Raw genomic sequence first — 27,992 nt, 5'->3', positions numbered from 1 at the left:
ATAAGGTTAAAAAGAAAATAGTATAATAAAGGAAATACAAAGGCTTTGGCATGGTTTTTACAATCAACAATGGTTAATTTTGATATGTAGTTGTGAACAACTTCAAAACACTTAAGTTTAAAACTCTTGCAAGCACTTTTAATTGATTAGGAATGAATTCTAGATGCACAAAAATGATTGGACTGTGAACAGTAGTACAACTATATCTAAGAACAATTAACTTTTGCCGACCAAAAAGAAACGTATGATGCATGAAAATGTGTATAAAACATCTATAGAATATTCTTGTCAAATATAAATGAAATTAACTTTATTATAGAAATCATTCTGGGAGATTTCTAGGGAAGACAAATACTTACATTTCGACATAAAACAAATTGGATTATATCGAAGACACAATCTACCTTTTATCTATCAAACTCTTTTCTTCATCGAAGTTCTCTCTTAACCCCTGTTTGCACATAGCTTCAGCCGTTAACAACCTTTGGAAATACCAACAGATATTTTTCTTACATAAATCTAGTGCGTATTGTTCCAGGTTTAATTATATGCAATGGAATGATACAAACTTGGAACGTCAATCCATAATCTATGAACAGATTGGTAGAAGTATTCGATATATCTTGATAAAACTCTTAAAATTCGTGGCAAAGCTTGTTGATCATGGCTTCTTTTTTTTTTTCCTTTTCTTTTTTTTTTTTAAACAACTTCATGACCAACACAGATCAAACATCCATCCAGTCTACATTGTTCTTTTTTTTTTTCATTATAACATACAAATGCCCATTTACAAATAATACACCAAAATGAATAAAAGTTTGGATACCAAAATGAAGATTTGTTCCAACTGATATAATGCCTTCAGTGTACAAAGGTCCATGTGAAAGTCTTTTCCATGTGTTACAGCATAGGGCACAGTTGCAGTACAGAAGTACTCTGAGAGCCATTCTTCCTTTATAAAATACTGCTGAACATCCAACTGTTGTCCATATAGTCATTTACGGAATTAACACATGTTTTACTGTAATCTTGGCCAGTATTGAGACATATCAGGTTCACTGCCAGGAACTTGAACTGGAACTGACACTCCAGGGGAAATGAGACCTGAAAATTGAGGGGGAAAATGGATATTTTAGTTTTTCTATGCATATCACAATTTTTGCTTTACAGTTTCACAGATATGTGCTTGTATTCCAGTAAGTATTAAATCGCACCATCTAGCAGCCTGCAGAATCAGGTGGGGGGTGGGGGGTATATTTTAAAAACCTATGCACATCTCACTGATTTGTTGTTATAAATAAACTGTCATGCTTTGAGATAAATGCCAGAGCCTCGGCTCATTTGTATCGGTTGGGAATTCAGCCCAAAATACACTGAACATTTCTATTCTTTTCAAATGTGTCTGGCTTGCTCCTGCTTACGCTGACACTTGCCCTTTTTTACCCTGTTCTGCCTTCTTATGCATAGGTTAGTATTTCTACAGGTTACCTGCCTTTTCGATAACTTCAAATCTTTAGCAAAAAATAGCCTCTGACACAGACATGGTAAAAACACACCCGGTCCCGCAAACACTTTCACGTACACTTAACTTCACAGGTGTATCTCTGCTGAAATCTAACTGTGAAATAAATGCTGCTCTAGAAATTAATTATACAGGGAAGATTTTGCGGGACGAGGGCCTCGTGAAGAGCTTTCCACTGTACCACTATTCAAACACCACCTCTGTTAATCAGCTGTCTTTCAGCTACCCCTCCAGCAGCAGCTTAAAAATCAGACTTTCTGCTCTAGCCCGCGAGGTTATACATTTTCATCTTCTGCACGGTTCGGCAGCTGCTAAACCCGACGGAAAGACCTCTCCCGGCGATGGGGAGAGACTTCTCCCAGCGAACGCATGCGAAAAACCCGACGGCCGGAGCGAGGAAGCCGCGCTGGCAGAAAGGCGGGGGGAGCGCGGGGCCACTCACCTGTGGAAGTGGTGCCAGAGGTGCCCATCGGCTGGCTGTTCATGTGTGTCTGCATGTGAGGAGGGGTGTATGTATCATAGCTCCGTCCATTCACCGATGGACTGGTGGGCAGCATGCAAGAGTAGGAGGAGGTCTGGCTGGGTACCGGGGGCTATGAGAGCAAAGGACAAAAGAGCGTTAAGTATCGGCCGAGGTAAACATGGCGTTACGCTCTTCTGGAGGGATGTGCCAGCCCTCAGAAGCAGCGTGCACAAGCAAAAACAAGCTTCAGTTTCAAATTCGGGGAACTAGGTGGAAAGCCCTATTTAGGAGCTCAACCAAGCAGCCTCTTCCCAGAGGTTCTTGGTCTACAGAAACAACATGGACGGTCACCGGTGGCTTTTCAGACGCGCTTGGCGAGCAGATCCCTCCATCTAGATGCTAACGAAGGTGTTGCACACCTAAGCCAAGGAAGTAAAGCCTGAGCGCTGCCCTTGTTTGGTCTTACGTAGAAGAAAGATGTCTCATGCCATTTGCAGCCAGAGACAGGGCTGGCATCTTATGTCGCGTTTGGTGATGTAGCTAAAAACTATCAGGGGCGTAACTAAAAATTACTCCACTGAGGCACACGGGCTGGTCCTGCACCTGCAAGCGTGTTGCACAGACGCACGGATGATGTGTGGGTTCGGGGTGACGTACGTTGGTCCCCCTTCAGAGCCTCGGTGACCCCAAACCCAACGCATCCGTGTGTGTTGATCCCCCACCAGAGCCACAGTCACCCCAAGCCCATGCCAGCAGCATCCCAGGAGACCAGACATCTCCATTTACCTAAACTCCAACCCCTAAAATCCTATCTGCCGGGGGGGGAGAGCAGCTGGGGGCGGGGGGTGAGGGATGACACGGTGCCGGGGAGGGACCCCGCTCTGGGGTGCTGGGGGAGTGGGGACCGCTGCAGCCGCAACATGGGGAGGCACTGGGGGGGGGCAGGAGGCAGGATGAGTAATTCCCGCTCCAAGCGCACGAGACTCGACACGTCTGCACATATTTCCTCCGTCTGCACGTCCCTGACACGCCGTCTCCGAAAATACTGACAGCCTCGCTCGCTTAAGCGCTCACGCTGTGCTCTGGGAGAACCAGCAACACACCGCGCATCCGCAGAGAGATGCCGACGGTTCGGCTGCCAAATCTCCCGCTCCGACATCGCGTGGCCATCACATCGTGGTGGCCACGTAGGCAGGACTTTCCAGAGCGGCTCACACATGCCAGGTCCCTGCCCAGGAGCCTGGCAGTGAATCAGGGGCCTCCTGCTTTCCCAAGGGTCCCCTCCTGTATCAGCCTTTTGATCTTTTGTCATCTGCTCTCAGCCCGCTGCCGGGAACGGCACCGCCGGCCTCCAACGTCACGAAATAGCGACCTAGCCAACGTCATTTCTTTCCGCGGACTTGCGAGACTCTAACTTTATTTGGTTAATTTTGGTTCAGCAATTAGTAACATAGTAATTGCCGCAGCGAAGGAGTCAGGCTCTCTAATCTGCTCGCCTGTCTCCAGCAGTGGTCAATGCTGTGTGCCTCAGACAAAGCTGTAAAACTCCCGTAATTGGCCAGCACCTTCCTAGGCCAACCCCACCATTAAAAAAGGAGGAATTTTGCATCTGAAAGGTCTATAGAAACAGACCCCAAAGGAATAGATTTCTTCCTAACCCAGCTGGTGATCAGCTAATGCTTTCAGGCATGAGGATTGACAGCTCTTGCAATTCTGGCTTAGCTGGCATAACCACTGATGCTAATCACATCCTTCCCTCTCTCAGGTGTTCCTAATGTGCTGCCGCCACATTACCTACACCGAGAAGGTCGGATCCCTCCAGCAGCTTATTCGGGCAGCAATTTCCACAATACTGCACCAGTGAGTTCCATAGGTTAACCGTGGTTTTTTTCCGAAAAGGTTTTTTTCATCCCAGATTTGTTGCCTTGTAAATTTGAGAATCTTTCTTTTTTAAGATTCAGGAAAAGTGCTTGTTGAGCACCGGGCCTTACAGTGCCCTTTCCCTTGTGATTCTCCCAAATAGGGCATCTTTTCAGACGCTGGGGAAGCCTTTGCTGCCGGTTTCCCTGCAGCGTGGTTTGGGTCCGTAACTCCCCCGCCCTGCGGAGGAAGGGTCCCCACCCGCGCTCCCGCACGCCCCAGGGGCTGCCGAGTCCCGAGGGAGCGTCGTGTCGCGGCGCCGGCGCCGGACTTACTTGCATAGGCAGGTTGTTGGCCATGGTGAAACTAGGCATGGGCGGCAGCGCGCTGTACGTGTTTGTGAGCGCCGTGTCCGTTCTGCCCAACATGGAACCTGATGTGAAAGAGGAAACTATAATAGAATAGACAGATAGACGGACACATTAGTTTAACCACAATTACAATTGGCGACACAGTCTCAGAGTCTCATTTTCCCAAGAGGATGGAGGAAGGTGAGCGGGTTGGTGGCATTACCGGGGGTGGTCGGTTGCGGGATCGGCTGGTAAACGCTTGTGCTGAAACTACTACTGATGGGAATGTGGCTGGGAGTGTTGCTGGCTTGTCTCCGCTGGTTCCTCAGCTTCTCTTCCCTTCTCCACTTGGCCCTTCTGTTAGAAAACCACACCTGAAAATACAGCGTTTGAGAGACGTGAATGAGCTTACAAGGACCTCCCCCACATAACTCAAGGCCGTGCTGGTAGAAAGCTGGCTTGCAGCGTAGCAAAGCAGCGCGCAAAAGCAGACCCCAGCTGCCATTACTTTCCTGAAGGAGGAGAGTAAATAGGGGCTGCCCTGTGCTTTGAGAAGCCAGGAATAACAAAACTAGAATAGTAATAGCAAACATAATAATAGTCATAATTGCACAGCAACTCAGTACCTGTATCCTTGCTTCAGGCAGGTCTATTTTAGCAGCTAGTCTCTCCCTTGCAAACACATCGGGATAGTGGGTCCTCTCAAATTCTGCAGAAGGAAATACGGTTGCGTTATTTGCAAAGAGTTAATGTGGCCGACTGTAAAGTCAGAGTCGTTCCTGCGCTGCCTATGCTCTAAATGCTCTCAAGAAACATCGCTGTATAGGCAAAGCTGAGCTTTCCGTGTGTGTGTGTGTGTGTGTTAGGAAGGAGGACGCCTTGCCTGCTGGGGAATATCGCTAAGGGGGTAGGCAGGCTTGGGCGCCATGCTGCATCCTTCGAGAAGCAGTGAGGGCTTCTGCCTCCGCTGAGGGGGTCCCCAAGGCAGCTCTGACCCTGTCACCGAGAAGTGAAATGGCACGTCGCCGAATAACAGCAGAAAACAAGAACAAAGATCCGCAGCGGGTCAGAGGCGAGGTGCGCCCGGGCCGGCCAGGGAAAAGGGCACCTGCTCCCAGCCCCAGGCAGCGGCAGCGCTGGGGACGGGGAGCGACCGTGGGGCCAGGCACGGAGGGCTGCTGCCGGCCCCAGCTGCCCGCCCTCGCCTTCCCGGCGTACGGCAGCGCGGCCCGGCCGGGGACGCGGCACGGTCGGCGGGAGGAAATTTGTCCCCGGTGAGAGCGGCCCAGAGCGTAACGATGTTTCGGTATGACCCGTGCCCTGAGTACCTTCCCTTTGAAAGCCTTTTAACGGCTTTTGGGTGCCTGTCGCGGCCATCGATGAATATTTGGAGCTCACTGAATAAAAGAGCACGGAGGGAGCCACGGACTTAAAAAATATACGTATATATATATAAGGCACGTGAATGCCATGCTTCCGTTCAGCTCTTAATATAGCCGGGGCACGCTTTGCTCTTCTCTCCCGCTCCAGGCCTAGGAAAATGTCACTCACCTTTCTCAAGGGCTTCGATTTGCTCTTGGGTAAAGGATGTCCTATTTCTCTGCAGCTTTCTTTTCAGCTGGAGTCTCATTTGGGCCTCATCTGAATCTTCTCCATTAGAGCTGATGGAGTTGGTGTTTTCCCCTCCTCCCTCCTGTTGTGGACAGCCATCTGCAGAACCGAGAGTCGGAAAGTGAAACGCAGGTACCCTTGTTTTAAGATCCCTATCGGAGAAATAACGCGATTGGAAACAAGTTCGGCCATGTTTGCTGACACCCTCCCTTAAAAACGTCTCGGGTATCAAAGCAACGTTGTGCTAATGACACGGGTAACAGGGAAACATCTCAGTTTCCAGCGTTATCGTAAACATCGGAGATGAGGAATTGCGATCGCCTGGTCTTAATTTCATTTTGTTTTTCCTCTGGAATAAAACCCGCATAAAAATACTTTCCCCTGAAAGCGATTCTTTCCGTGAATCGCTGCCGAAGTGCCATGGCAGTCTCCTCTGCCTGCTGCATTTATTTACCTATTGCTATATTTAAAATAGTGCTGTTCGGTATTTCAGATTATCTATAATCAGTAATTCCTATCTAATCAATTAGATGTTGATAGGTTTGCAGAAAATGCTATTAAGAAACCAAACCAAGCTTGTAATCTTTTTTAAAAAATATTTATCCAGTTTTTATTTGAATTCTGCACAGTCAATTTCATTTTAAAGGTTGTGAATTTAGAAGTGCCTGCATTGTTCTGCAGTTTTATTCAACTATTGTATGAGTGTGCATTGCCTTGACACCTATTACTGAGCACAGCTGTAATTATATCATCACCAAGAACAGGCTATAATTGCTGAAAATGGAATTTTATATTTAGATAAAAGGACTGTCCATTCTTTGTAATGTGTTGCACCAGAGAAAAGTAAGATTTCTTTTAAAATTTTAACATGTAATTTTAAAAGAAATAGTAGCGAGTTCACTAACTAGCTAAATACGCTCTTCTGCAGCTGAACGTTTGGCATATCATTTAAGCGGTACATTCTTAATTAGGGCATTTCCACCACTTTGGATGTAATTTCTGGCAGTAAGCAGGGGCAAAGTTTCACCGTGCTCCGCTTTCGGGCGGTCGCAAGGACGCGTCCCGGGTCCGGCCGGCTTTGCGGGGCTCTGCGGGCGCCGCAGGCCGCCGCGGGCGGGAGAAGCGGACCTTTCTGTCGAGGCGGAGAAGTCGTCGTCCCTAAATTAGCTCTCCCTCTCCTTTCAAAGCATATTTTTCGAGGCGTTTTGATGTCGCATAAAGGGGGAGACGGGACGAGGGACGCACGGGCTGCTTATGCTAATTCCCTTGAAAAGTTACGCCAAAAATAAAGAGCGACGCTCCCGCTACATCCTTTAAATATTGTGGGAAATCGACTTTAAAGTAATATCATTTATAATCGGCGAACAATGGCCCCGGCCTTCAAAGCTCGGGGGGGATTGTGACAGGATCTGGTGGGACCCTTTCAACCACTTTGAAATGTTTTAAAACCCGAACTTTCTCCCCCATTTAAACACGGGGATTCAGCGGCCGTGGTCACCATATGGGCGGCCGCAGCCCCATTGAGGCGACCGGCGGCGGGTGAATAGCCGGGGGGGCCGGGGGGGGGCCGCCTTTCAGGCCCGACACAAAGCCGCCCGGCCCGGGGAAGGCGGCGGCGGCGGGGCAGCCGCCCTGCCAAGCGCTGGTGGCAGCGCCGGGGGCCGCGCCCGCCCGCCGCGGGGGCCGCCGTCTAACCTCCGCCACCGCCCTCATCCATCACTGTCCGCACCGCCCGCACCGCCGCGGACCGGGCACGGAGCGGGGGGGGGGGGGGGGGGGGGGGGGGCCGAGGGGAGGCGGGGGAGCCGCCCGAAGGCGGCGGGGACGGCCGGCTCTCGCAGGCCGCCGGGCCGGCCGGTCCCTGCCGCCGCGCCGTCGGGGCTGGCTGGGCAGCGCGCCCGGCCTCCGCCGGGGAGCGGGGGGGGGGACCCGCGGGGCCGCGCCCGCCCTCCCCAGCGCCAGCCCGAACCCGGCGCCCCCCCCCGCTTATTTTCAAACTTTTGAAGTCACTTTTTTTTTTTTTTTTTTTTTGCAACCTCGTCTCCGGGCGCTCCCCATCTGCCCCCAAAGCTTTGAGCCAGCGAAAAGTTTCACCCAAACTCGCGTATGACCATTTAAAACCCCCGCGCCGGACAGTTGAGAGATCTTCCTTTTAGAAGCCCCCCCCAACCCGCTTTTTGAGTTGTTTTTTTAAAAAAAAAAACCCTAAAAGGAGCGATCTCAATAGGGCTGTTCCACCTTCCAGACCTAATCCGTAAGAAAGCGAGTGAATGTCCGTCCCTATTATCCTATAGCCAGACCATCTGACGCTGGGTATAGGATTTGTTTCCTGGAAAAAAAAAAAAAAAAAAAAAAAAAAAAAAAAAGACGCTGGGAAATAAAATCATTCCTTAGTTTCTTAGTGTCTTAATCAGTGAGGCGGAAAACAAGCAAAAAAAGATAGCAAACCAATTGCGGCACCTCTCAGCTATAGAGCTGGGATCAAAACATTGTAGCATCTGTTGAAAGAGAAAGTGTCTAAATCCTATAGAAGGCTTTAGTCTCATAAGGGGGGGGGGGGGGGAGATAAGAAACAGTGTCTCGGTGATCCCTAAAACCACTAAATCACTGGAGAATTTCTCCCGGATAGAGATGTCTCTTTTTGTTCTGTCAGCCCTCATGTATCCATTATTTTATTCACTGCTGCATGGCGTTTATCAGATTGAGACCATATTTGTACCCCTCTGAGACCTAACCTCGCCTTATGCTTTTTGAGTAATGGACTCTTAAAATCCAGCAACATACCCCTGCAAGGGAAAAACATCAGAGGGAGCATGAATATTCCAGAGGAAATCCATTTTATTAATTTTAATTTTGCCATGCGGATGCTTTAAGTGCCTGCCTGCCTCCCCCTCGCCTCTCCTGCCCGCTCACACACGCACCCCCGGCCCGAGCCGCTCCGCGCCGCTCCGCGCCTCTTTTTATTTCGGTTACAACTGGGGAACGGGCTCCCCCCGCCCCGACACGCTCCTGCTGCCCCGCGGAAACTGCGCTCACCCCCACGCCGCGGGGAGGGGTCACCGCAAGCCCCCAGCAGCTCCACCGACCCCCCCCACGCCCCCCCCCCCCAGACACAGGAGCCTCCGCCGCAGCGCTGGGGCGGCCGAGGGCCGCCCGGCCCCAGGTGCGCCCGCACCGCACCCGCGCAAACCGCGCGGAGCTGGGCCCGCCGACTCTGCGGCGGGGAGGGCAGGCGGGGGGGGGGGGGGGGCAGCCTAAATTTCTCCATTTAACGCCTTTTCTAACAAAAAAAAAAAAAAAAAAGAAAAAACCAGCCACCGTCGGGAACGGAGGGCGCCCGGGCCGTTTGGAGCCGCACGGGCGGAAAGTGCGCTCCCCTCCGCCGCGCACCGCTCCGCGGGTTGGCTCTCGGGTGCGGGGCACAGAAGGAAGGCGGGGGAGCCCCGACGCCGGGCGGCCGGCCCCGGCCCGGCCCGGGATGCCGGCAGCGGGGCAGGGGCAGCCCCGCAGGTAGGGGCGAGCCGGTGGGGTCCGAGGGGGGACATCGGGCAAAAGCAAACGAAAAGCCAAAACGACCAAAAAAACCCCCCACCCACACCGAAGCGGGGGTGGGGGGAAGCGAGGGCTCCGCTCTATCTTTCTAGTGTCCTTCATAGATTGTTTTCTTCTCTTAAAACTGACATGTCTAATTGGCAAGCGGTGCCATATCGTGTCCAGAGGTCTCCTGTGGAACATTTCTACAGCTGTCTCCTTCAACTAGACGCTTATTCATGTCGCCTTAATGAGAAACAAAACGATCTCTAATGAGCAATTACATAGCGACAGAATTGTTCCCATAACAAATTCTTGCGTGTGACAGAAACATCCTTTGTACCAGATATTCCGCACACTGTTACCGATTTTTTTTCCTCGCGGGGTGAAAACAAAAAGCAGGTTGTTGTATATAGACACCTCTTCTAAAGGAATGACCACAGCCAGGGAGAGAGCCGAGCCTCAACAGAGCCCGTATTCAAAAAGAAGCCATTAACCATCTTAAGTATGTAACGTAACATCCCATTATCCTTCATATTATCCCCTTGTCATGCCTACAACAAATACCTATTAATCTTCAGGATAAACAGTTTCCTATATTTACAAAGTTGTTTCGGGTCCATTGAGGAGGAACTATAATCAGCCCTACGGAGATAGTTACCGATCTCCCCGGCTTTGCAGACCCCGGCGCGGGAAGGCGGCCGGGCCGGGGAGCAGGAGCCCTCATTACCGGGCTGATGGGCGACCTTCAGGACCGGCCCCGGAGCCCGCCCGGCCGCCGGCCCCGCGGCTCTGGCAGCGGCGGCTCCCGGGCCGCCCTGCCCTGCCCTGCCCTGCCCTGCCGGCCGCCGGCACCGGCACCGGCACCGGGGCTGGAAGGCCGCCCGGCCGCCGGTCCCCGCCGCCCACCTGCCCGCGGCCGCCCTCGGTCACTCTCCGGAGAAAATCGCCCACCGCCCTCGGCACGGCGGCGGCGGCGGCGGGCGGGGAGGGGGCGAGGGGCACCCGCGGCGGGGCCGCCTCCGCCGGGGGAGGCCGAGCCGAGCCGGGCCGGGCCGTCCCTTACCTTGGGCGGGCTGCCCGGGTACCGAGGTGCCGGGGTACCAGCCGGGCCGGGTGCCCCAGGTCCCCGTCTGCCCGTTCAGCATCCTTAGCTTGTCGTACATCCCGTCGGCACCCATCTGTTGCTTTTCGCTAGCCAGGTTGCGTAGGACTCTGTTTATCGACGACACCTGGAAGGCAAAGGACAGGAAAGGCAATGGTAGTGCGGTAGCGCGCTCCCCGCGAGCCACCCGCGCAACCTCCGCGCTCCCTCCGCGCCCCCTCCGCGCTGCGGGCGGCTCGACCTGGGCGCAAGTCAGGGCTTCCCCGAGCGCCGGCTGCGCGCTGCGGCCGCCCCGTACCGCCGTGTCCCAGCCGCCCCGACTCGCTTACTGCTGGTGGTGGTGCAAACAAACAAACAAACCACGGGGGGGGGGGGGGGGGAGAAAAAAAAAAAAGCCAAAAAAAAAAAAAAAAAGCCCCAAACCCAACCCTGCAAAACCAGAGTGATGGCTTCGACTGATGCTCGCAGTCCTGAGGCGCCAGGCGCAGGGGTGACCCGCATGTTTTTATATATTTTTTTTCCCCCTCCTTAAAGGCATTTGTCAGATTCTGTATGAAAAAATGCGTCTGACCCTGCCACATGCAAATGATGTGAACCTGCTATCCTCTCATCTGATATCAAAACAAAGGAAGCAGAGGCTCGCTACGGCTACCCAGCATTGTACACAGCACACAGGAAGGTTTTTTTCATGAACTTACACTGGGTATATTATCGTTGGTACAGACCCCCTCTGATAGTAATCTGTCTCGAATCTCCCACGCAAAGATGGAGGGGCACTCTCGTTTATACTGCGCTATTTTGCTTACAACTTCTGGAGTCGCTACTCTCGGTTTACTACCTCCGATTGCCCTGGGTCTGATGGAGCCAGTTTCGTAATACCTGCCCAAAATTTTACTCACACATCCATTCGACACCTGGATAGGGAAGCGGACAGAAAATCACATTATTAATAATTTCAAGACAAAAATAAAATTGTTTAAGTATGCATTAAACAATGACAAGCTTACGTTTTGATTGTCCAGCACTTGGACTTTTGCATCTGCATGGGTCTATAACACAAAAATATACCTTAAATGGTATGAGAACTTACTTAGAGAGTCTTTTTTTTTCTTTAAAAAAAAAAATTACATTCGTGGCCCTACCCTCTACAAAAGTGATACTTTAAAAACATTTGGAAGAGAAAAAAAAAATCTGGTCAAAACGTAATTCTTTTAGTATCAATGTTAAAATACGCCTTAAATGCGAACAATACCTAAGCCAGACTAGTCTCCATCGTCCTCACTGCTCTTAGACAGAGTACTTGCGGGGGACAGGGTGAGTGAGGGGTTAGCAAGACCTACATTTACAAAGTACCCCTGAGCTGCGCCAGATCGCGTTAGTGTCTGTAAAGACAGATTCCGGGCTAAAACAGCGTGGCTTTGAGGGGGTTTCTTTTTTTTTTTTTTTTTCGCTTTTTTTTTTTTTTTTCCGCTTTTTGGAAGAAAAAAAAAGGTAAAAACAAAAAAAGCAGTAAGCCACGCCAAATGCATACAGATCTCACAAAATCATAAGTAAATACGGGGGGAAGGGAGGAAGGAGAGGAAACTGAAATTATGCCGAGCCGTATAATTCAGTTTATTACAGCGAACTAACTGTAACGAGAGTGCAGGTTATCACCGGATGGAAATAAAGGGGAACCAACAAAAAAAAAAAATTTAAAAGCTTTTTAAAGGGAGAGAGAGAGAGATACACGCGTAGCAAGGTCTATTTGCAGCAGCAATCGAGATAAGCAGATGGATCGTTTTATTAGGCTGGAAGGCGGGTGGTGGTGGCGGTGATGGTGGGTGGGTGGGTGTGGGGGGGGTCGGCAATTAGCGCCTTGGCGGCCAGCGGTGGACAAAGCGGCTCTGGAGCGGAGCGGAGCGGTGGGAGGACGGGGGGTGCCGCCGCCTTCACCTGCAGGATCCGGGAGATGTCGCAGGGCCGGGCGCCGCTGTGAGCGAGTTCCACGATCTTCTGCCGCGTGGAGTCGGGCAGCGGCCTCCCGTTGACGAACACCCCGCCGAGCTGGTTCACGCCGCTGTGACCTGCGGGAAGCACAGCGCCCACCATAGCACCCTCCGCTCCCGCCCGCCCACAGCCCGCGGACAGACAGAGAGAGCGAGAGAGCGAGCGCGCCGCTCCGCTCCCCTCCGCGCCCCGCCGCGCAGCGCCGCGCAGCACCGCCGCTCCCATCCGCTCCGCCCGCTCAGGGGCCGCCGCCGCCACCGGCCCCGGCCCCGGCCTCGCCCGCCGCTCCCCGGGAGCCACGGCGGCTCCGAAAGGCGCCTTCGCCCGCCGCTCCCCGTCTGCAAAACCCGCGGCAGCGGCGAACCCCCAAACCCAACCCAAAAGCCCCGAATATTCCGGGCTGGATCGCCTTGGCTCGCTTCCTTGCTTTGCCTCCTTTTTTTTTTTTTTTTTTTTTTTTTTTCCCTCCCCACCAGAGGAAAAAAAAAAAAAACCCAACCCAAACCCCAAGCCAACCCCAAGCCCAGCCAAGCCTGCCTGCATCCGCACAGCCGCAGCTCGCTTCGCCAAAAGCAAAGCGAGGGGCTGCCTCGCCAGTGCCCAACCTGAAGCTCCAGGCTTTGGAGGAAGGCTCCCTGGAGAAGCTCTGCTCTACGCGCTCTCCGCTCTCCTCTCTTTGGAGCCTCCTGATAAATTGACTCCAAGAGCCCAGGCTTCTTAGCAATAAATAAGCTCCAAATATAGAAGAGGGGGAAAATATGATGAGCCTCTCTGACATTTGTCTTTAAAATAAAACTAGCTGCACGTCAAGTTTGAGCTTAATTTCTGGAAATAGGCGGAAGTCGCCCCGGATCATGCATGGAAGGCTAATTGAAAAGATCAGTTGGAGCACTTGTGGCAGGCGTGTCACTTTATGACAGTACTCTGCTTTTGAAAATTGCATCGTCACGACAAATAGTAGCATGATAAAACGACCCTTTCTGTCCGCATTTGGATATCACTCAGACTAGATTGAACTCTACGCGCTCTCCCTCCGAGGGAGGCTGCGGTTTGAGGTAGCCGGGGGCCCTGCGCGGACACAACCGAGGGGACGCGCTCCCCGCGCAATGGATTCAAAGTGACATCGGGGCTGGGGAATTTGCCGCCCCGGCCCGGCAGCGCGGCCGGCGTCGCGACCCGCGCTTCCCACCGCGGGGAGAGGAGCCCCGCGTCCCTCCCCGCCTGCGCCCCGCCGGGCGGGCCGGCTCCGGGCGGCGGGGGGCGGCCGGGGGGCGCAGTCCCTCGGCGGCCCCCCCCCCCCCCTTCCCCATCATCATCATCCCCGTCGTCCCCCCCCCCCCGTCCCTCGTCGCAGCCCTCCGCCCCCCCCCGTCCCCGTCCCCGTCCGTGCGTGCGGGGAGCCCGTTTGAGGGAGGGACGCTCGCCGACATAAAAAATGGCAGCGGGGAAAGCAAAATCAAAGTTTCACTTAAAAGGTTAAGCCTTAATCATTATATAATTTCCCTGGAGAGCGGTGTAGATCTCGCCCAGTGGCAATGATTATGCGCCTTGTATTCTATTGCTAGTCATCTAATAGGAAAACATATGGTGTCAATTTGGATGCTCTGCACCATATACACCCAGGAGTTATTAACACAAAGCCTGAAGAGCCCGCCGCGACCTTTAAACAAAATAAAGGCTTCACCCGAATGATATCTTTTCTGCGTTTTGCAGTGGCGATCCCAAACGGCCGAGTGAAGGCATTCCCCCATTACCATAAACCCTCGGCACGCCACGGCCAAGGGCAGCCGCCGCCGGCCCTGCCAGGCGCAGGTAACACCCTCCCCGGGCTGCCGAGGCTCAGTTTTTTCTCCAGATAAATGAAAATACATCGCAGGGACAGGCACGCAGCGGCCCCAGGGAAAAAAAAAAAAAAAAAATAAAAAAAACAAACCAACCCGCCACCAAAACAAACAACCGGCTCCACCCGAGGTTTTCAGAGAAACCACGGAAACCTGGGGTTTTCCTGATGCTCCTCGCACGGGGGGGGGACACAACTTATTAAGCGATCTAAGGGGGTGGGGGCCGACCGGCCTGCGCTCCTCGCCGCCGCTACCCGCGCAAGACCAGCGCGCCCCCCGCGCAGGAGCGCGGCGGGGTTGCGCGACCTCGCAAAATCGCGACGGTCGTCGCGATTTTGCGAGGTCGCGCAACCCCGCCGCGCTCCTGCGCGGAGTCCGCCCCAGCGGAAGATCCGCGTCCCGGGGAGATGGGGCCTGCTCCGGGCTGCCTAGGACCTCACCCCCTGTCCGTCCGTCCCCCCCCCACCTCCGCGCAGCCCCTTCCGCCGGCGCGCAAGGAGAGGCCGCTTCTCGCCAGCCACCGCGCCCGCCTTGCGGGTCCGTGCGCTCCCGCGTTGTGCAAGCTCTTTCCCCACCGAGAGGCGCGCAGGCCCATCGGCGAGGTCTTAAACAACATCAGCAACGGCGACAAAAAAGGCCAACAACAACGAGAAAATAAGAAACGATCCGCAAAAAAAAAAGACATCCGAATCGGGAAGCAAATAAACCCGGGAGGTGGCGGGGGAACTGCACCTAGCACGGTGGCGGCTTTTTCCTGCCCAACTCCCACTGCGGAGCGGGTAGGGACACACGCCAGGGCCTGGGCCACGAACCGGGCAAGCTCCGGGAGCCGTGACAGCGCTCCCGGCCCCTTCCGCGGCGGTACCCGCGCCCCGACGGGGCGGGCGATGCTCCCCGGCCGCGCAAGGACCACCGCGCCCGGCGGAGCCGCCTCCCGCCCCCGCCCCGAAGCGAGCCCCCGGCCCCGGGCTGCCTGCCCGCTCCTGCGCGCCCGCGGCCGCCCCCGCCTGCCCCTCCGCGGCCGCGAAGGGGCGCGGAGTCACTTACTGTTCTGCATGTTGGGCTGATAGAGCAGTATCCCACGGGGCTCGCCTATAGCAGTCTATCAGTGATAAAATAGGCGTTAATCAGGGGAGGTAGTGCACACGGTTAAGCTGCAGAGAGGCTAATATCTCACGGGCTTACTTTGTTATCCTTGGGCGTCTTCCCCCGATTACTTTAAGGATTTGGGGGCTTTAACACCTCAAGGCAAAAATGTACATATGTATCCCTAACACGCGGGGAAAAAAAATTAAGAAAAGCAACCCGCCAAGTGGTTTCTCGTTTTAATTGCATGCAGGTGGCGTATTGCCTCGTCGTTAGTGCCCTTCGCTGAGGTGGTGTATTAAGTGGAGCGACAACAATCACAAAGAGAGTCCGAAGTCATGTTTTTAAACTTGCCTGAAAGCGGGGTGGACTGTCCTCTCATACAATTTAGGGACTCGCACATCTGCGTGTCACTAGTTAAAGTCTTCCCTCTAGGACAAAGCAGAAGAAGTACATTAAAAAGTGCGGAGCGACGCGGGGAAGGTGTGCCGTGCTGGGCAGGACGCGGGCCGGGGGGAGCGGAGCGGAGCGGAGCGGGGCGGGCGGAGCTGCGCGGGGGCTGCGCGGGCACCGGCGGGGGGGTGGGTCGGGGGGGGGACGGGACACCCTCCGCCGGCTGCCCTGCGTGCTGGGAGCGGGGCTCCATTTTTACCTCCGGGTATTTCCTCGAGTTTTTTGTTGGGTTTTTTTTTTTTTTCCCCGCGGCACTAGCAACTTTTTCTCCCCCAAACTCCCCGTCTTGTGATTAACTTCTTTTTTGGTCTTTAGATCTTCCCCTTTTTCACTGTACTGTGACACACGCTGTCTACCTCGCCTCACTGCTTTAAAAAGTAAGAACAGGAGGGGGTGAGAACTGTTAAACAAAGCCTACAGAAAGCGAACAATGGCCTCCATTCTGCTCCTCTACCCAAACCCCGAGTGCAGAAACCCAGGCTCCTTAACCGGCCGCGCAGCTTCCCAACTCAACGGACCAACAACCCTCCAACTTACAAAGAGCAGAGAAACAAGCCCCTTCTCCCTTCATTAGTGCCTGCCTTGACCCAGCGCCTGGACAGTCCCCAGCGCCTTTTTTTCTCGCCCCCCCCCCGCCCCCGCTCCCTCCCTCCCTCCCCTGCTCCCTCTCTCCTCCTCTCGCCACCTTCCCTCCCTCCCTCCTTCCCTCTCCCCCCCCCCCCCCCGGGCCACTTATTTATTTATTTATGCGTCCCCATGTATTTATTTGAAATCGTCGCGGGTGAAAATGGAAAAGTAATTTCTCGTTATAAATATCTGGCGGTAATTGTGTTACTGGTGCGAGTTGTTAGGGGTTGTAAAAAGATACAACAGCTCAGTGGGGTGCTCAATTGGGGAGGGACAATTACAATAAAGAGCCCATTCAAGGGGGTTGCTAAAAAAAAGGAGGTAAAATAATGAAATAGTCGCAGCCTTCATTTTCTTTCCCTTTTTTTTCGCCTAAAAATACTCATTCTCTTTCTTTTGCGCCTATAATGAATATTAATTTTACTCTTCCTGCATATGATGGAGAATTCAAAGAGGCACGTTTCCCCATTCAGGACTGGCCATGGTATAATTTATTAAGTAGCTTTTAGTAATCTTAAATCCATAAAAATAAACATCAAACAAGTACTTTCTCGCAGCATGAAGACTTTAACTGGTAAATATTTACTGCTCTTTGGAGAGCTACCTGATTAGCAGCAGAGCAAGCTACACTGTACTACTTCAATGGAGACGTGGCGATATCTCCTTCAGCTGAACTGAACGTGAAGCCATCCCTTTAATACACCAAACACGTCTGCATAGACACACACCGAAGGGGAAACCCACTTCTTCAGACACAATTTCCTCACATATTTCACGCGCAACTCATAAACGTGGGGCCTACGGGGTTAAGGAAGCCATCCAGAAAGCCACCATTAAACTTCCAGCCCTCAGCTCTGCCAGCACGGACCGCAGAAATGACAATGAGTGGATTTAAAAGAAGGGGGGGGGGGGGGGGGGAGGGAGAGGGGAAAAAAAAAAAAAAAAGCCACAAACCAAACCCAAACCAAACCCCAAACACAGCCGAAAGCGTTTTACAATAGAGGGCGAGGGTAGCCAAGTGCTTCAGCAAGGTAAGAGGAGGTGCGGGGCAAGGGAGCTGCGGTTCTGCTCAGCAACTCTCTAACGCCTCCAGCAACCGGCCCGGCATCCCCCGGCGAGCCTCGGCGGACCCGCACCCCGAAGCAACGCGATCGCAAAATCGCCTTCTCCTGCCGTAGCCCGAATTCGCTGCTCCCCCGCAGGGACCTGCGGACACCCGCGTCCCGGCCGGCGGGACACGGCCAGCTCCCCGGCGAGGAAGGCAACGCGGGTCGCCGTGTCCTCATAGGCCGGGCCTAATCTGCAAGTTGGTTTTTAATCTCGAAATCCTGCTACAATCTGATGGCGGATAGCATTTTTTTTCCCCTCTCCCGGTGAAACCGTAATTAGACGTTAAGATGACAAAGTTTCGCGTTCTCGGGGCAAATGAGAAAAAGATAAAAACGAATCGGTTTGCGATTAGGCGTTGGTAAAGGTCAGCAGCTATAAACATTTATTGTCAAGGGCCACTTTTATTATTTTATGTCCCTAAGATGGAGAAGCAGCAGTCACTTTTCTTCTCTAGGACGTTGTTGTCGTTTTCCAAAACAGCCTCTGCCAGGTACATTTAACCGTTCGAGAAAGTTTGTTTTTAAACTTTCCAGAAATTATTCCTGCTCTGCGCGTCCATGTAACACCTCCGTGCAAAGCGTTACAAGGTTAAATTCAAATCCAGATTTTTTTTTTTCCAATTGCACTTGCGAGGGGAAAAAGAATCAAGTTTATTGTTGCCCTTCCCAGGAGCAAATCTTTTTTTTTTTTTTTTCCACGGCGAAGAGTTTGCAACTTCTTAAAAAAAGAAAAAAAGGCTTTGCTATAGTGGGGGATCGCAGGACGGGGGGATCAAAGGGGCGATTGCGTGGCTCTTGCAGAAATAAGCGAGATTAGTTTGTTTTGTTTTGTTTTTTTTTAAGAGAAAAAAAAATATTTTCAAGGCATATCGATTTAAAAAGGCAGCAAAAAAATTCCCCACACCCGGACCACGGCGCGCCCCGGTGCCGAGGCGGGACGGGGCGGTGCGGGGGCGCCCGGCGGGGCCCGCGGTGCGCGGGGCGGGCAGCTCCGCGCCCCCGGCGCTTCTCCCTCGCCGGAGCTGGGAAAGTTGCCGGCACTGGGGACAAGTTGGGAAGATCCCCGGGTGGCTGATTAAAGCTGACAGCCCTTCAGCTCCGCTCAGCTCCCCGCCTGTACCGCGCCTGGGAGCTGACTTGGCCTAGGATGCGATTTTTTTTTTTTTTTTCCTTCTCCCCCCCCCCCTCCCCCCGCAACTCTCGCGGCCGCTCGCTCCCTCTTTTTCCCCACGATCACGGGTGATCCTTCCCTAAGCGAGACCGCGGGAACACAAAGCAGAAGCCGCGGACGGGGCCGCCCCCGGGGCAACGAGGCGCCGCTTCCCTCCCTCCCACGCGGCGTGGCGTGGGGCCGGAGCCCGGGCCGGGTCGGGGCCGTGCTTGTCGCCGCGGGCGGCCGCCCAGGTCTGCGGGAACGGCCCCGATCCGGGCCGGGCTCCTGCCCCGCCGCCCCTCCGAGCCGGGGTACCGGCAGCATCGGCGACACGGACACCGGCGCTCGCGGTCTCCCTGCCCGGCAAAGGCTGCGTGGGAATTAACTGCTGCTGGTGTTGGCATTGGTTTCCGAGTCAGATGCTTTAGCTTTTCCAGAGGACACGGGCTTATGTGAAAGGCAGAAAGTTTGTGAGCTCCTGGGCTGGAAAGTTCCCTGGGAAGCTCTCCGGAATGCAAATGGGAATATGAGAGAGAGAGAGAAAGAGAGCGAGCGAGAGAGAGGAGGAGAGAGCGAGAGCCCTGCCTAAATATTAAAATGCAAGGAGGGAGAAGTTGGGAGAAGAAATGAGCAGACTCACCTTTATGAGGCATCCTGTCTTGTTGTCAAAGCTCCTGTCAACAGTTTAAGAGCGCACTGATTTGAAATGATGGTGCTTTAAAAAGAGTTGCCAGCAAAATAGTTTTTCTCCACTGAAGCTGCTGGTTGTGTGATCTTGAATTCCTGGGAAGGAGACAGAGATTGACAATAAAATGGGCTGTCAGTGACTGGAGAGCGAGAGATAAAAGAGTGTGTGAGTGAAGTGGGGAGAGAGAGACAGAGCACACCTATGCTGATTGGTGATGGTTCAAGTGTATTAATGTATGTGTGCCTTGGTCTCTGCCTCGCCTCCACTGCTCTTCACTGGCCCATTAGCAAAGCCTGACCTCTGTCATCATCTTCCAGCAAAACACTTCCTCCCTGCGCCTTAACCAGAGCGGGAAATGCGGCCGAGCCGGGGCTGGCTTTTCAAACCCACTAATCACTCCGCAACATGCAAATGCTCCCCTCGCTCCCACACAAAATATTGCTTTATGCAAAGCAACGCCAGCGCCTCCCCGACGCCGATTGGCCGCCCGACGCCCGGCACGGCTCAATTGGCCCAGCCGTTTGAATATGAATGCGCTGGGCCCGGCTCCCCGCTCCTCGCTCCCCATCCGCGCCCGCCGCCCGGCCCCGGGAGCCGGCAGCCGGGCCCCGGGCTCCGCCGCCACCGCCGGGCCCCGCCGCCTCCGAGCCGGGCCTTCCCCCCGCGCCGCCTGCGAGCCGGGCCCCGGGGACCGGCGCGTTTTCAGGTCGGGCTGGGGGAGGGGGGCAGGCGGGAGGGGGGGTGGCGGCGGAGGAGGAGGAGGAGGGGGGGGGGGGGAAAGGTCAATTTGCATTTAAACAGTTCGCTCCAGTCCGACAATGGAGATAAGGGGAAAATAACATTCAAATGGTAAAGACATAAATATTTGGGAGACAGGGGCTTTGTCAGCGGTGAATCGCCCGGAGCTCCCCGAGGCCGGCAGCCCCCCTTCCCCGCTCCCGGCGCCGGGGAGCGGGAGGCTCTGCCCGGCCGGGAGAGAACAGAGCAAATACACCATTTACTTTGTGTATTGAGGGCTCTTGTGAAAGGCCCTGAAGAGTCCTTTACCAAACACTCACAAACTTCTCCCACGTGCCATTTGTTGACTAAGGGCTGCCGGGCTGGTTTGTGCTTTTTTTTTTTTTTTTTTTTTTTTTTTTTTTTTTTTTTTAAGACACCACGGAGGAGCTTGGCGGGGAGGGGGGCGGGGAGTGGGGGTCCGGCGGGCAGCGGCCGGGCTCTGGGCAGTGCAGCCGCTTTGTGCCCGGCCGCTGAAGGGGCTTCCCCCCCCCCCCCCCCCTTTTGCAAAAGGGAGCCCCTTCACTGGCTGCCAGAAACTCAAGGGGGAAAGTAAGTAAATGACTTTGCTGCTCTGACCACACACCACAAGTACATTTGTTGAATGCCGGACTATTAAGACACACCTCAGTAAACCCTAAAGCAACCCCTCAGCGCATGCATTTAAGGTTACACTGGGAGCACCAGTCCGAGCTCAGGGTGTCCCAATCGGTTATGGCGAGTGGTCCCGGGGGGGGGGGGGGGGGGGGGGGGGGTCTGCACAGGGAAGGGAAAAGAAAAAAAAAAAAAAGGCTTGGGGGAAAGAAAGGGAAGAAGAAGAGACAGGAAAAAGAAATTCCAAGAGCCACCGCGGTAAGTGGAGAGTATGAACGCGCAAAGCATAAAATGAAGTCGTAGCCGCATACACTTGACTTCTCTTGACATGTGAAAAGTGCTAAAAGTCAAAGCTCATCAATAAAGTATCTTGAAATTGAATAAGAGCCCTGACAACCATTGCATTCTTAAATAAAGTACAATGAGGAGACAAACGACTCTGCCAAGGAGTTTGCATGTGAGTGAAAGGGCGCCTCAATGGGAGCGGGATAATGGGCTGCCCGGCCGTCATGCACTGTCATCCCCGGTCCCGCCGAGAAGCTGCCACAGCTCCCTAATAGCACAAAATGGGCTCTTAAGAGACTGCTGCCTGCCCCTCCGCCGCTCGCTTCCCTTCTTCCCCTTCCCTTCCTTCCCTTCCCCTTCCCCCGACGCCGGGGTGCCGCGATGGCCACCCCCGTTCGGCGCCCGGCGGGGAGGCCCTGGGAGGCAGGGGCTGAGGCGGGCAGCCTCTCCCCGGCCCTGCCTGGAAGCCGGCAACGGGCCGAGCAAAATCTTTCCGCGGAGGCTGCGGGGAAGGGAGAGCCGCCGCCGGTCCGGCCCCGGGACCCGGCCGGCCCCACCTGCAGCGGCGAGGGGCCGGGGGGCCGCTCCCCGCTCCCCGGCGAGGCTCTTGCCGCCTCGTCCAGGCCTAAGGCAACCTGCGGGGTTGGTTTTATTTCCCCCCCCCCCTCCGAGTCATGCATATTTATAGAAACGGAGCCGAGTATCGCGATGGACGTACGGGAGCGTTTGGGTGTGATGGGATCTCCCCTGAAGGTAAGGCAGAGCAGGAGCGGGGGAGCCCGGCCGTGGGGCTGCGGGGCACCCCGGGGGGGGGGGGGGCTCTGCCAAAACTAGGGGCATGGGCAGGACCCCCCTCCCCCGGCAGCCCCCTCTTCCCCGCGCTCGCCTCATCTCCTCCTCCCCCAAACTTTCCAAAGTATCAGCTGCCACTGAGCGAACCTGCCCGTGGCCGAGCATCGTTTCAGGGGCGCCGAGGGGATCTTTCAGAGCCGCAAAAGCGAACGGAAAGAAGGGCCAAACCAGAGTACGAACCGATGTCCCGCTCGTCTCGCCCTCCAGGGTGAGTCCCGGCGAGCCGTCCCGCGAAGGAGCCCGCCTGCCCTCCTAGTTGCCGGTGGCCGAGGCCGGGCGTCCCGCCGCACGCATCCTGCAGGCGAGAGAAAGAGGCTGCCGTTTGGAAGCTCGCACGAATCTCGGAGGCTCCAAAGGGATTTTAAAAGCTGGGGTCTAGTCCTTTCTCTGGAGTGAAGTCAGTCGTGTCCGCGGGTTTTGATTTGGTCTTTTTTTTCTCTTGCCTTTTTTTTTTTTTTGTTTGGGTTTTTTTTTCCTGTTGCACTCCCTCTCTAGCAAATGAGCGAAATTTTTTTACTCTCGTCCACGGGGCGTTAAAGGGGGAAAAGAGCGAAACCACTTTGTCCGAAATCGCAGGCGAATATCATTTTTACAAGCTCTCAATTAGCCATCCCTTGGATTAGCACCTTCTTACGCCTCCTCGCCAGAATAAAGCAGCCGTAATCTTGTTGCTATTTTCCCCTCGGGCGCAGCGGGCTTTGTGTTCCCTCCCCCCCAAAAAAACTTTTAACGTGTGTGTGTCGTCCCCCCCCCCCAGCCGAAAAAAAAAAAAAAAAATACCCGGGCAGGGAGGGGAGGGAGGGGAGGGCAGGGGTGAACGCCGGTGACGTCACGGGGGGGCGGCGGGGGGGGGGGGCACCGGTGGAGCGGGAGCCCCGAGCGAAAGTTAAGAGGAAGAAAGAGGAGCGGGGCGGGCCGCCGGGGCCGCGCGTGTCTGCACGCGCGCGTGGGTGCGCGCGGAGTGGCGGTGCGCGCGTGTGCGCGCAGCGGCGCGGTGCCGTGCCGCGGTGCCGTGCCGTGCCGTGCCGCGCCGCCCGCCCCGTCGCGTCCCGCCGGAGCCGGCTCTGTCCCGGCTCGGAGCTCCGCGGGGTCCGGCCCGGCTCCGCGCCGCCATTTTACCTCCGCCCGCGGCGGCGGCGGCGGCGGCGGGCGCCGAGGGGACTACGCGGGACCGGCCCCGGCCCCGGCCTCGGCCCGGCCCCACCGCCGCCTCCGCCCCGGTTACCCCTTGCCCGCCCCCCCGGAGGAGCGGGCAGCCCGCCCGGCCCCGGCCGCCGCGCCCTCCCCGACGCCCCCTCGCCCCCAGCCCCAGCGCTCCCCGGCCAGCGGTGCCCGGCCAGGGGAAGCAGGACTTGCCGGGACCGCCGAGCCTGGATACCTCCAAAGGAAATGCTTGCTTTTCTTTTTCTTTTCCCCTTTTTTTTACCTAGCAGCTTTCCAGCCGCCGCTCGCCCTTCCGAGAAGGCTGCCGCCCTCCCCGCCCGACCGGCCTGTTTCTCCTTTTCCTTCTATTTTTTCTGGGTTTGGTTTTTTTTTTTATTATTATTTTCTTTTTTCTTTTTTTTTTTCAGAAAAGTGATTTTTCGACTTTTAAAAATGCTCCGCTCGCCTTTTTAATTAGGCGGGAGGAGAAGCACTGCTGTGAGGTGCTTCGCGTTACCCCTTCCCAAAAGCCCTGCCCTCCTGCAAGCGCAGACCGCCCCCCCCCGCCTTTCCACGGGCGAGGGCTGCGCCGGCGGCACCCGCGCCCGCCCGAGGTGTGCCGTGGGACCCCGAGGCCGTGGGACCCCGCGGCCCCGGCCGTGGCGCTCGGCATGGACTTAGACACCCTTTGAAGATTTCTACTTTAAAATCCGCACAGGATTATTGTAACTAGCATTTTTCTGCATCTGTTTTTTCTTCCTCCCCCCCCCCCCCCCCTTTTTTTTAACTATTTCAAACAAAAAAAAAAAAGAAAAAAATGGGCATAATAAAAAAAGGTTAAAAAAAAAAGGTAAGTAACTATTATATATGGCAAGGCTTTTTTTGTTTGTTTTGTTTTTCCTAATTAAAATAATTTTCACTTTTTTACATGATCTCGTGCCTGGGCTTTGATTTGTGTTAAACAGCAGCGTTTGCTTCCCTTTCGTATTTTGTTAGGTGTTGAAAGCAGAAAGTGCTGAGTTAGAGACTCCAGTATCGTCTCGTTGTATTAATATCTGGGCTGCAAACTACCTTTTTTAATACCCAGAAAAACGCTTAAAGTCCTCTTGTCCAGTTCGGTCTAAAACTGAAGAGATACACAAATCCTGACGTCTTAGACTACAATGCTTTTGCCTTCAGGACACTTAATGCCTATTTGTATATGTAGAGACAGTGTTTGAAACCTATAATGCACAGGACACTGAGTTAAGTGGAGCTTTTCTAGTTTATAAACAATCTGCAAAAAGTTTGGAATCGATTTAACCTCTTTTATGTTGGCCTTTTGCATAAGGCACAGCTTTGTGCGGCAGGATAAAAAAAGGCTTTCTGGACCCTGCCGAAGTCCCTCTGAAACTGGAAGACGAACATACATCTTTCTGTACGAGAAAGCCTTTGATTATATATATGTGAAAAGTGTCATGCAACCGGACCCGCTCGAAAAGCCTTCAGAAAAGAAGGAGGGGGGGCGGTGGAAGCTTAGCGCATCCTGACGGGCTTTTTAAATGCTATTGATTGGGACAAGCTGTTCAAAACCCCAGTAACAGTTAATCTGCCTGTTAATCAAGCCACTAAGGAGCTCAATGCGAGTTTTATTAGCAACTGGAGAACACAGGCAGCAGAAAGGATCAAAAGCCTACACCCTTGATATTTGTAAAACCAGCCTTTCCCAAAAATATATTTTCAATTACAGAGTAATTCCGAGCTTATCAGGGCTCGCTCGCAGCCCCGCGCAGATGGTTCCGCAGGCGCTGCCAACGCCACGAAACCAAATGAACCAGCACCGCGCTGGCCCCGCCGAGGTGCGGGGTTTAAAAATAACGCGGTTAAGGGGGGGTCCCGCTCTCGCCTCTCGCCCACCTCGGGCTCTCCTGGCCTCCCGAATTAGCAGCAAAGCCTAAATTTGGCAAGCCACGAGGAAGCGATACAGAAACTCCTCGGATTCACGTCAACCGTGTTATTAGGCGGAGGGGTCGAGGGCTCTCTTTCTTTTAGCTGGCATATTTGATTTATCGCGGCAACTTTGCAGGGGACGTTTGTTTCCCTCTGCCCATCCTTTTGGTGGAGCCGCTCATTTAAATCCTAAACAAAAAAAAAAGTTTAAATCGCGAGGTTCGCGATTCGGAGAGCCCGAAAGTTGAATTTCCAGTAATTTAATGACCAGAAATATTATTATATCGGCGAAAATCAACATTTGATCTTGTCATTTTTAATGCAAACCGATTGCTTTATATGTCAGCGAGATATGCATATAAAAGACTATCTGGTCAGAGGTAATTATGTCACAGCTTTTTCTCGGCATGACAGCTGGATAAACACCATCTCCAATAAACATCTCTAATTAGGGAGGAGGATCTGAGATAGATGGTGTTTGATTTATTACTGAAGGAGAATGTCCATTTACCGGTATATTATAGTGAAGCATCAGAGGGAGCGTTCCCGCTAACGCACCGTAAGGAATATTTGGAGATGCTGGCGGACAGGTAAGCGGTGTTTTAGGTTTTACGCCGTTATTTTGTTTCGTGTTATTTCGGAGGAAGAGCCACCTTTCTAGGGTATCTCTCTCTCCCACTGACGCCCTGATCGAGCAGAGGCACCTAGGGCTGGGAAGGCAAGCCGGCGTTTGGGGGCTGAAGAGGTACGGTCGCCTCTCGGCTACCGGACCTTCCCACGCCCGAGCAGGGCGACCGAGCCTCCGCCGCGACCGGCGAGCCCCCGGCGTTACCCAGGGAAGGGCGGCTGGGACGCGGCCCCCCGACGACAGCCCTCCTCGCCGCAGTCCCGCCGCCAGCCCGCCTTTCCGCGCCCCTCCGCGGGGGCGTGCGGGCCCGCCGCGCCGGACCCTCCGTGCCCCGCTCCCGCCCCGTCCAGCCGGCCCGGGGGGGGGGCTGGGGCCCGAGCCTGCAGCTCCAGGGCCCGGGGGTGGGGGGGTCCGAGCCGGGCGCCCCGACGGGCGCGGTAACCTGCGGCCGCCCCCGCCACCTGAGACGGGTAACGGCGAGGGAGCGGGGCCCGGGTCACGGGGCGGGGGGAAGGGGAGGGGAGGGGGCTGCACCGCCCGCGCGGGGGGGAAGTTTGGGAAGCGGCTCGCCCCCTCCGCCCCGGCCCCCCCCCCCGCTCCGACGGGCGGGCAGCGGCCGGAGCCGCTCCCTCCCTCCCTCCCTCCCTCCTTCTCTCCCTCCCGCCCCCACCTGTTGTGCGGGGCTCCAGCCCGCTCCCCTCGCCTGTTCCCCCCGCGGGGTGGGGGGTGCCCGGCTACCCGGGCTCGGGGCGCCCGGCCCCTCCCGTCGGGCCGGCGGCAGGGAAGCGGCCCCGCGTCGGGGCGAAGGGGCCGGGGGTGAGGGGGGGGGGCGTGCGGAGACGTTACCTGTCAGCGGGCGCGGAGGGCCCGGGCGCGGCGGTCCCGCGGCCGGGAGGAGGTACCTGGCGGCTCCGGTCGCCAATTTCCACGCAAGAACCTGCCACCCAGTTTAAATGTCAATGACAGCAAAAGAGGGGTGCTGCCTTTGCACTAACTTTCCCTTAATATCCACGCCAGCGCCTCCCCCATTGGCTGGGCCGCCCCGGTGACGTCACGGCGGACAGTAGTTAGCTAATGAGACATTTTAGGCGACACGAGCGCGGACGACGCGAGCCCGGACACCGCCCGCCCCGACGGCGGGCACGGCCCGGCCCGGCCCGGTACGGCCCCGCTCCGGGGCTGGGCCGCGGGTCGGGGCTCCCCCCCCCACGGGCAGCGGCGGGGGCTGCTGCCTCCTCCCGCTGCCTGCCGGCCGGCAAACGGGGGCTGCGGCCCGACGGCTCGCCTGAGCCGCGGCGCTGTCCGCAAGCCGACCCCGGCCCCGGCCTGCCAGGCCAAAGTTTAGGCTGAGGTTTGGCTTCTTCCCCTGTGAAACGTTCTCCGAGGGGGGACGCTCGTGCGTGGGTCAAAAGAAACCTCCAAAGCCCGGCCCAGCCCTTGCGGCTTCTCGGACGCGCTGTGGCCGCCCCAAGCCCGCCCGAAGCTCTCCCGGGGGAGCGGGATGCAAGCCCCTGCGAGACGGAGGGGGCAGGCCGCGGTGCGCCCGGGACACGCGTGGGTCGCCCCGGCGGTCCGCCTGCGCCGTGAGAGCCCCTGCGGGTGACCCGGGCCCGGCGGGTCCTGCCCGGGCTCCCCGCTCTCGCCATCCGCAGGCTCTCCCATCAGAGAGGCAGGGAGCGAGGCCGTTATTTGCACACACTTGTCAGGGTAAATAATTTATCAGTAAAGAGGGCCGCCCCCCCGCCGATAGTTTTATTGAACTGCACTTAAATGTTTCGCGAACCTGCCGCCTGCCTGGGATGAGGCGGGGGCTGCCGGACACATTAGAAGCAGGCTTTGACGGGGGGGGGGGCTGGGGAGGAGGAGAGGGCTTTGCGGGGTACAGGGGTGCCGCGGGGCTGCTCGCCCGGCCCCGGCCCCTGCTCCGGCTCTGCGGGCCGGGCTCCGGCGGCCGCCACCGGGACAGGGAGCCCGGGGTGCTCGGATCCCAGGTGACCCTTTTCTCCTTAGGCGGCCTGGCCGCGTAAGTCCCGCGCGTTGGCAGGTAGCGACGGCCCCGGGGGTCGGAGGGGGGGTCGGGGGGGGTGCCGTCGGCGCTGCCAGGAAGGGGTTTCGAGGCGCGTTTGGAGCCGCTGCCATTAAGGGTCTTGCGGCTCCCTGCAACCCGGCAGGGTCCTCCAGGGAAGCGTTGGAAACACCACGGCTCCCGCCTGCTTATCTGGCTGTCAATAAAAGGAGATGGCTCCTAAAGCAGGGCCAGGTGCTGCCTCCCCTGCTCTCCAGCGCGCCGCTCTCCAGAAACTGCTCAGGCGTGAAGCCAAGTCTGCTTGGCCAGGCCTCGGCGGAGGCAGGCAAACAGTCCCCTCGCCAGCGCCAGAGCGCTCTCTGTTTGCCTT

General features: G+C 55.6%; 2 protein-coding genes across 21 annotated transcripts; both read right to left on the bottom strand.

The window, feature by feature from the left end:
* Position 1: 1 nt before the first annotated feature.
* On the bottom strand, positions 2–26,590 carry PAX6 (paired box 6). 20 transcript variants are annotated; one of them, XM_030038809.2, is made up of 15 exons: positions 26,443–26,590; positions 22,077–22,191; positions 19,341–19,483; positions 15,713–15,789; positions 15,320–15,374; positions 12,378–12,508; positions 11,450–11,491; positions 11,141–11,356; positions 10,404–10,569; positions 5,747–5,905; positions 4,822–4,904; positions 4,419–4,569; positions 4,181–4,296; positions 1,965–2,115; positions 2–1,104 (listed from the first exon to the last, which is right to left on the bottom strand). In XM_030038809.2, exons 5-15 carry the CDS (start codon positions 15,327–15,329, stop codon positions 1,019–1,021), a joined length of 1,311 nt encoding a protein of 436 aa, XP_029894669.1. In that variant the 5' UTR covers positions 15,330–15,374; positions 15,713–15,789; positions 19,341–19,483; positions 22,077–22,191; positions 26,443–26,590; the 3' UTR covers positions 2–1,018. The 20 variants fall into 20 exon arrangements, with proteins under 20 accessions (XP_029894669.1, XP_029894673.1, XP_029894677.1 ...); XM_030038813.2 differs by having other exon boundaries at positions 4,181–4,278; XM_030038817.2 differs by having other exon boundaries at positions 11,342–11,356.
* On the bottom strand, positions 24,478–27,242 carry LOC115352101 (translation initiation factor IF-2-like). The gene is made up of 4 exons (XM_030039783.1): positions 26,807–27,242; positions 26,443–26,533; positions 25,480–25,918; positions 24,478–25,157 (listed from the first exon to the last, which is right to left on the bottom strand). Exons 1-4 carry the CDS (start codon positions 27,240–27,242, stop codon positions 24,960–24,962), a joined length of 1,164 nt encoding a protein of 387 aa, XP_029895643.1. The 3' UTR covers positions 24,478–24,959.
* Positions 27,243–27,992: the final 750 nt, after the last annotated feature.

Source organism: Aquila chrysaetos, chromosome 16 (genome assembly GCF_900496995.4).
Source record: "Aquila chrysaetos chrysaetos chromosome 16, bAquChr1.4, whole genome shotgun sequence".
Classification (NCBI taxonomy): domain Eukaryota; kingdom Metazoa; phylum Chordata; class Aves; order Accipitriformes; family Accipitridae; genus Aquila; species Aquila chrysaetos.
The sequence above is the reverse complement of the archived record's forward strand: the minus strand, read 5'-3'. Positions and strand labels throughout refer to the sequence as shown.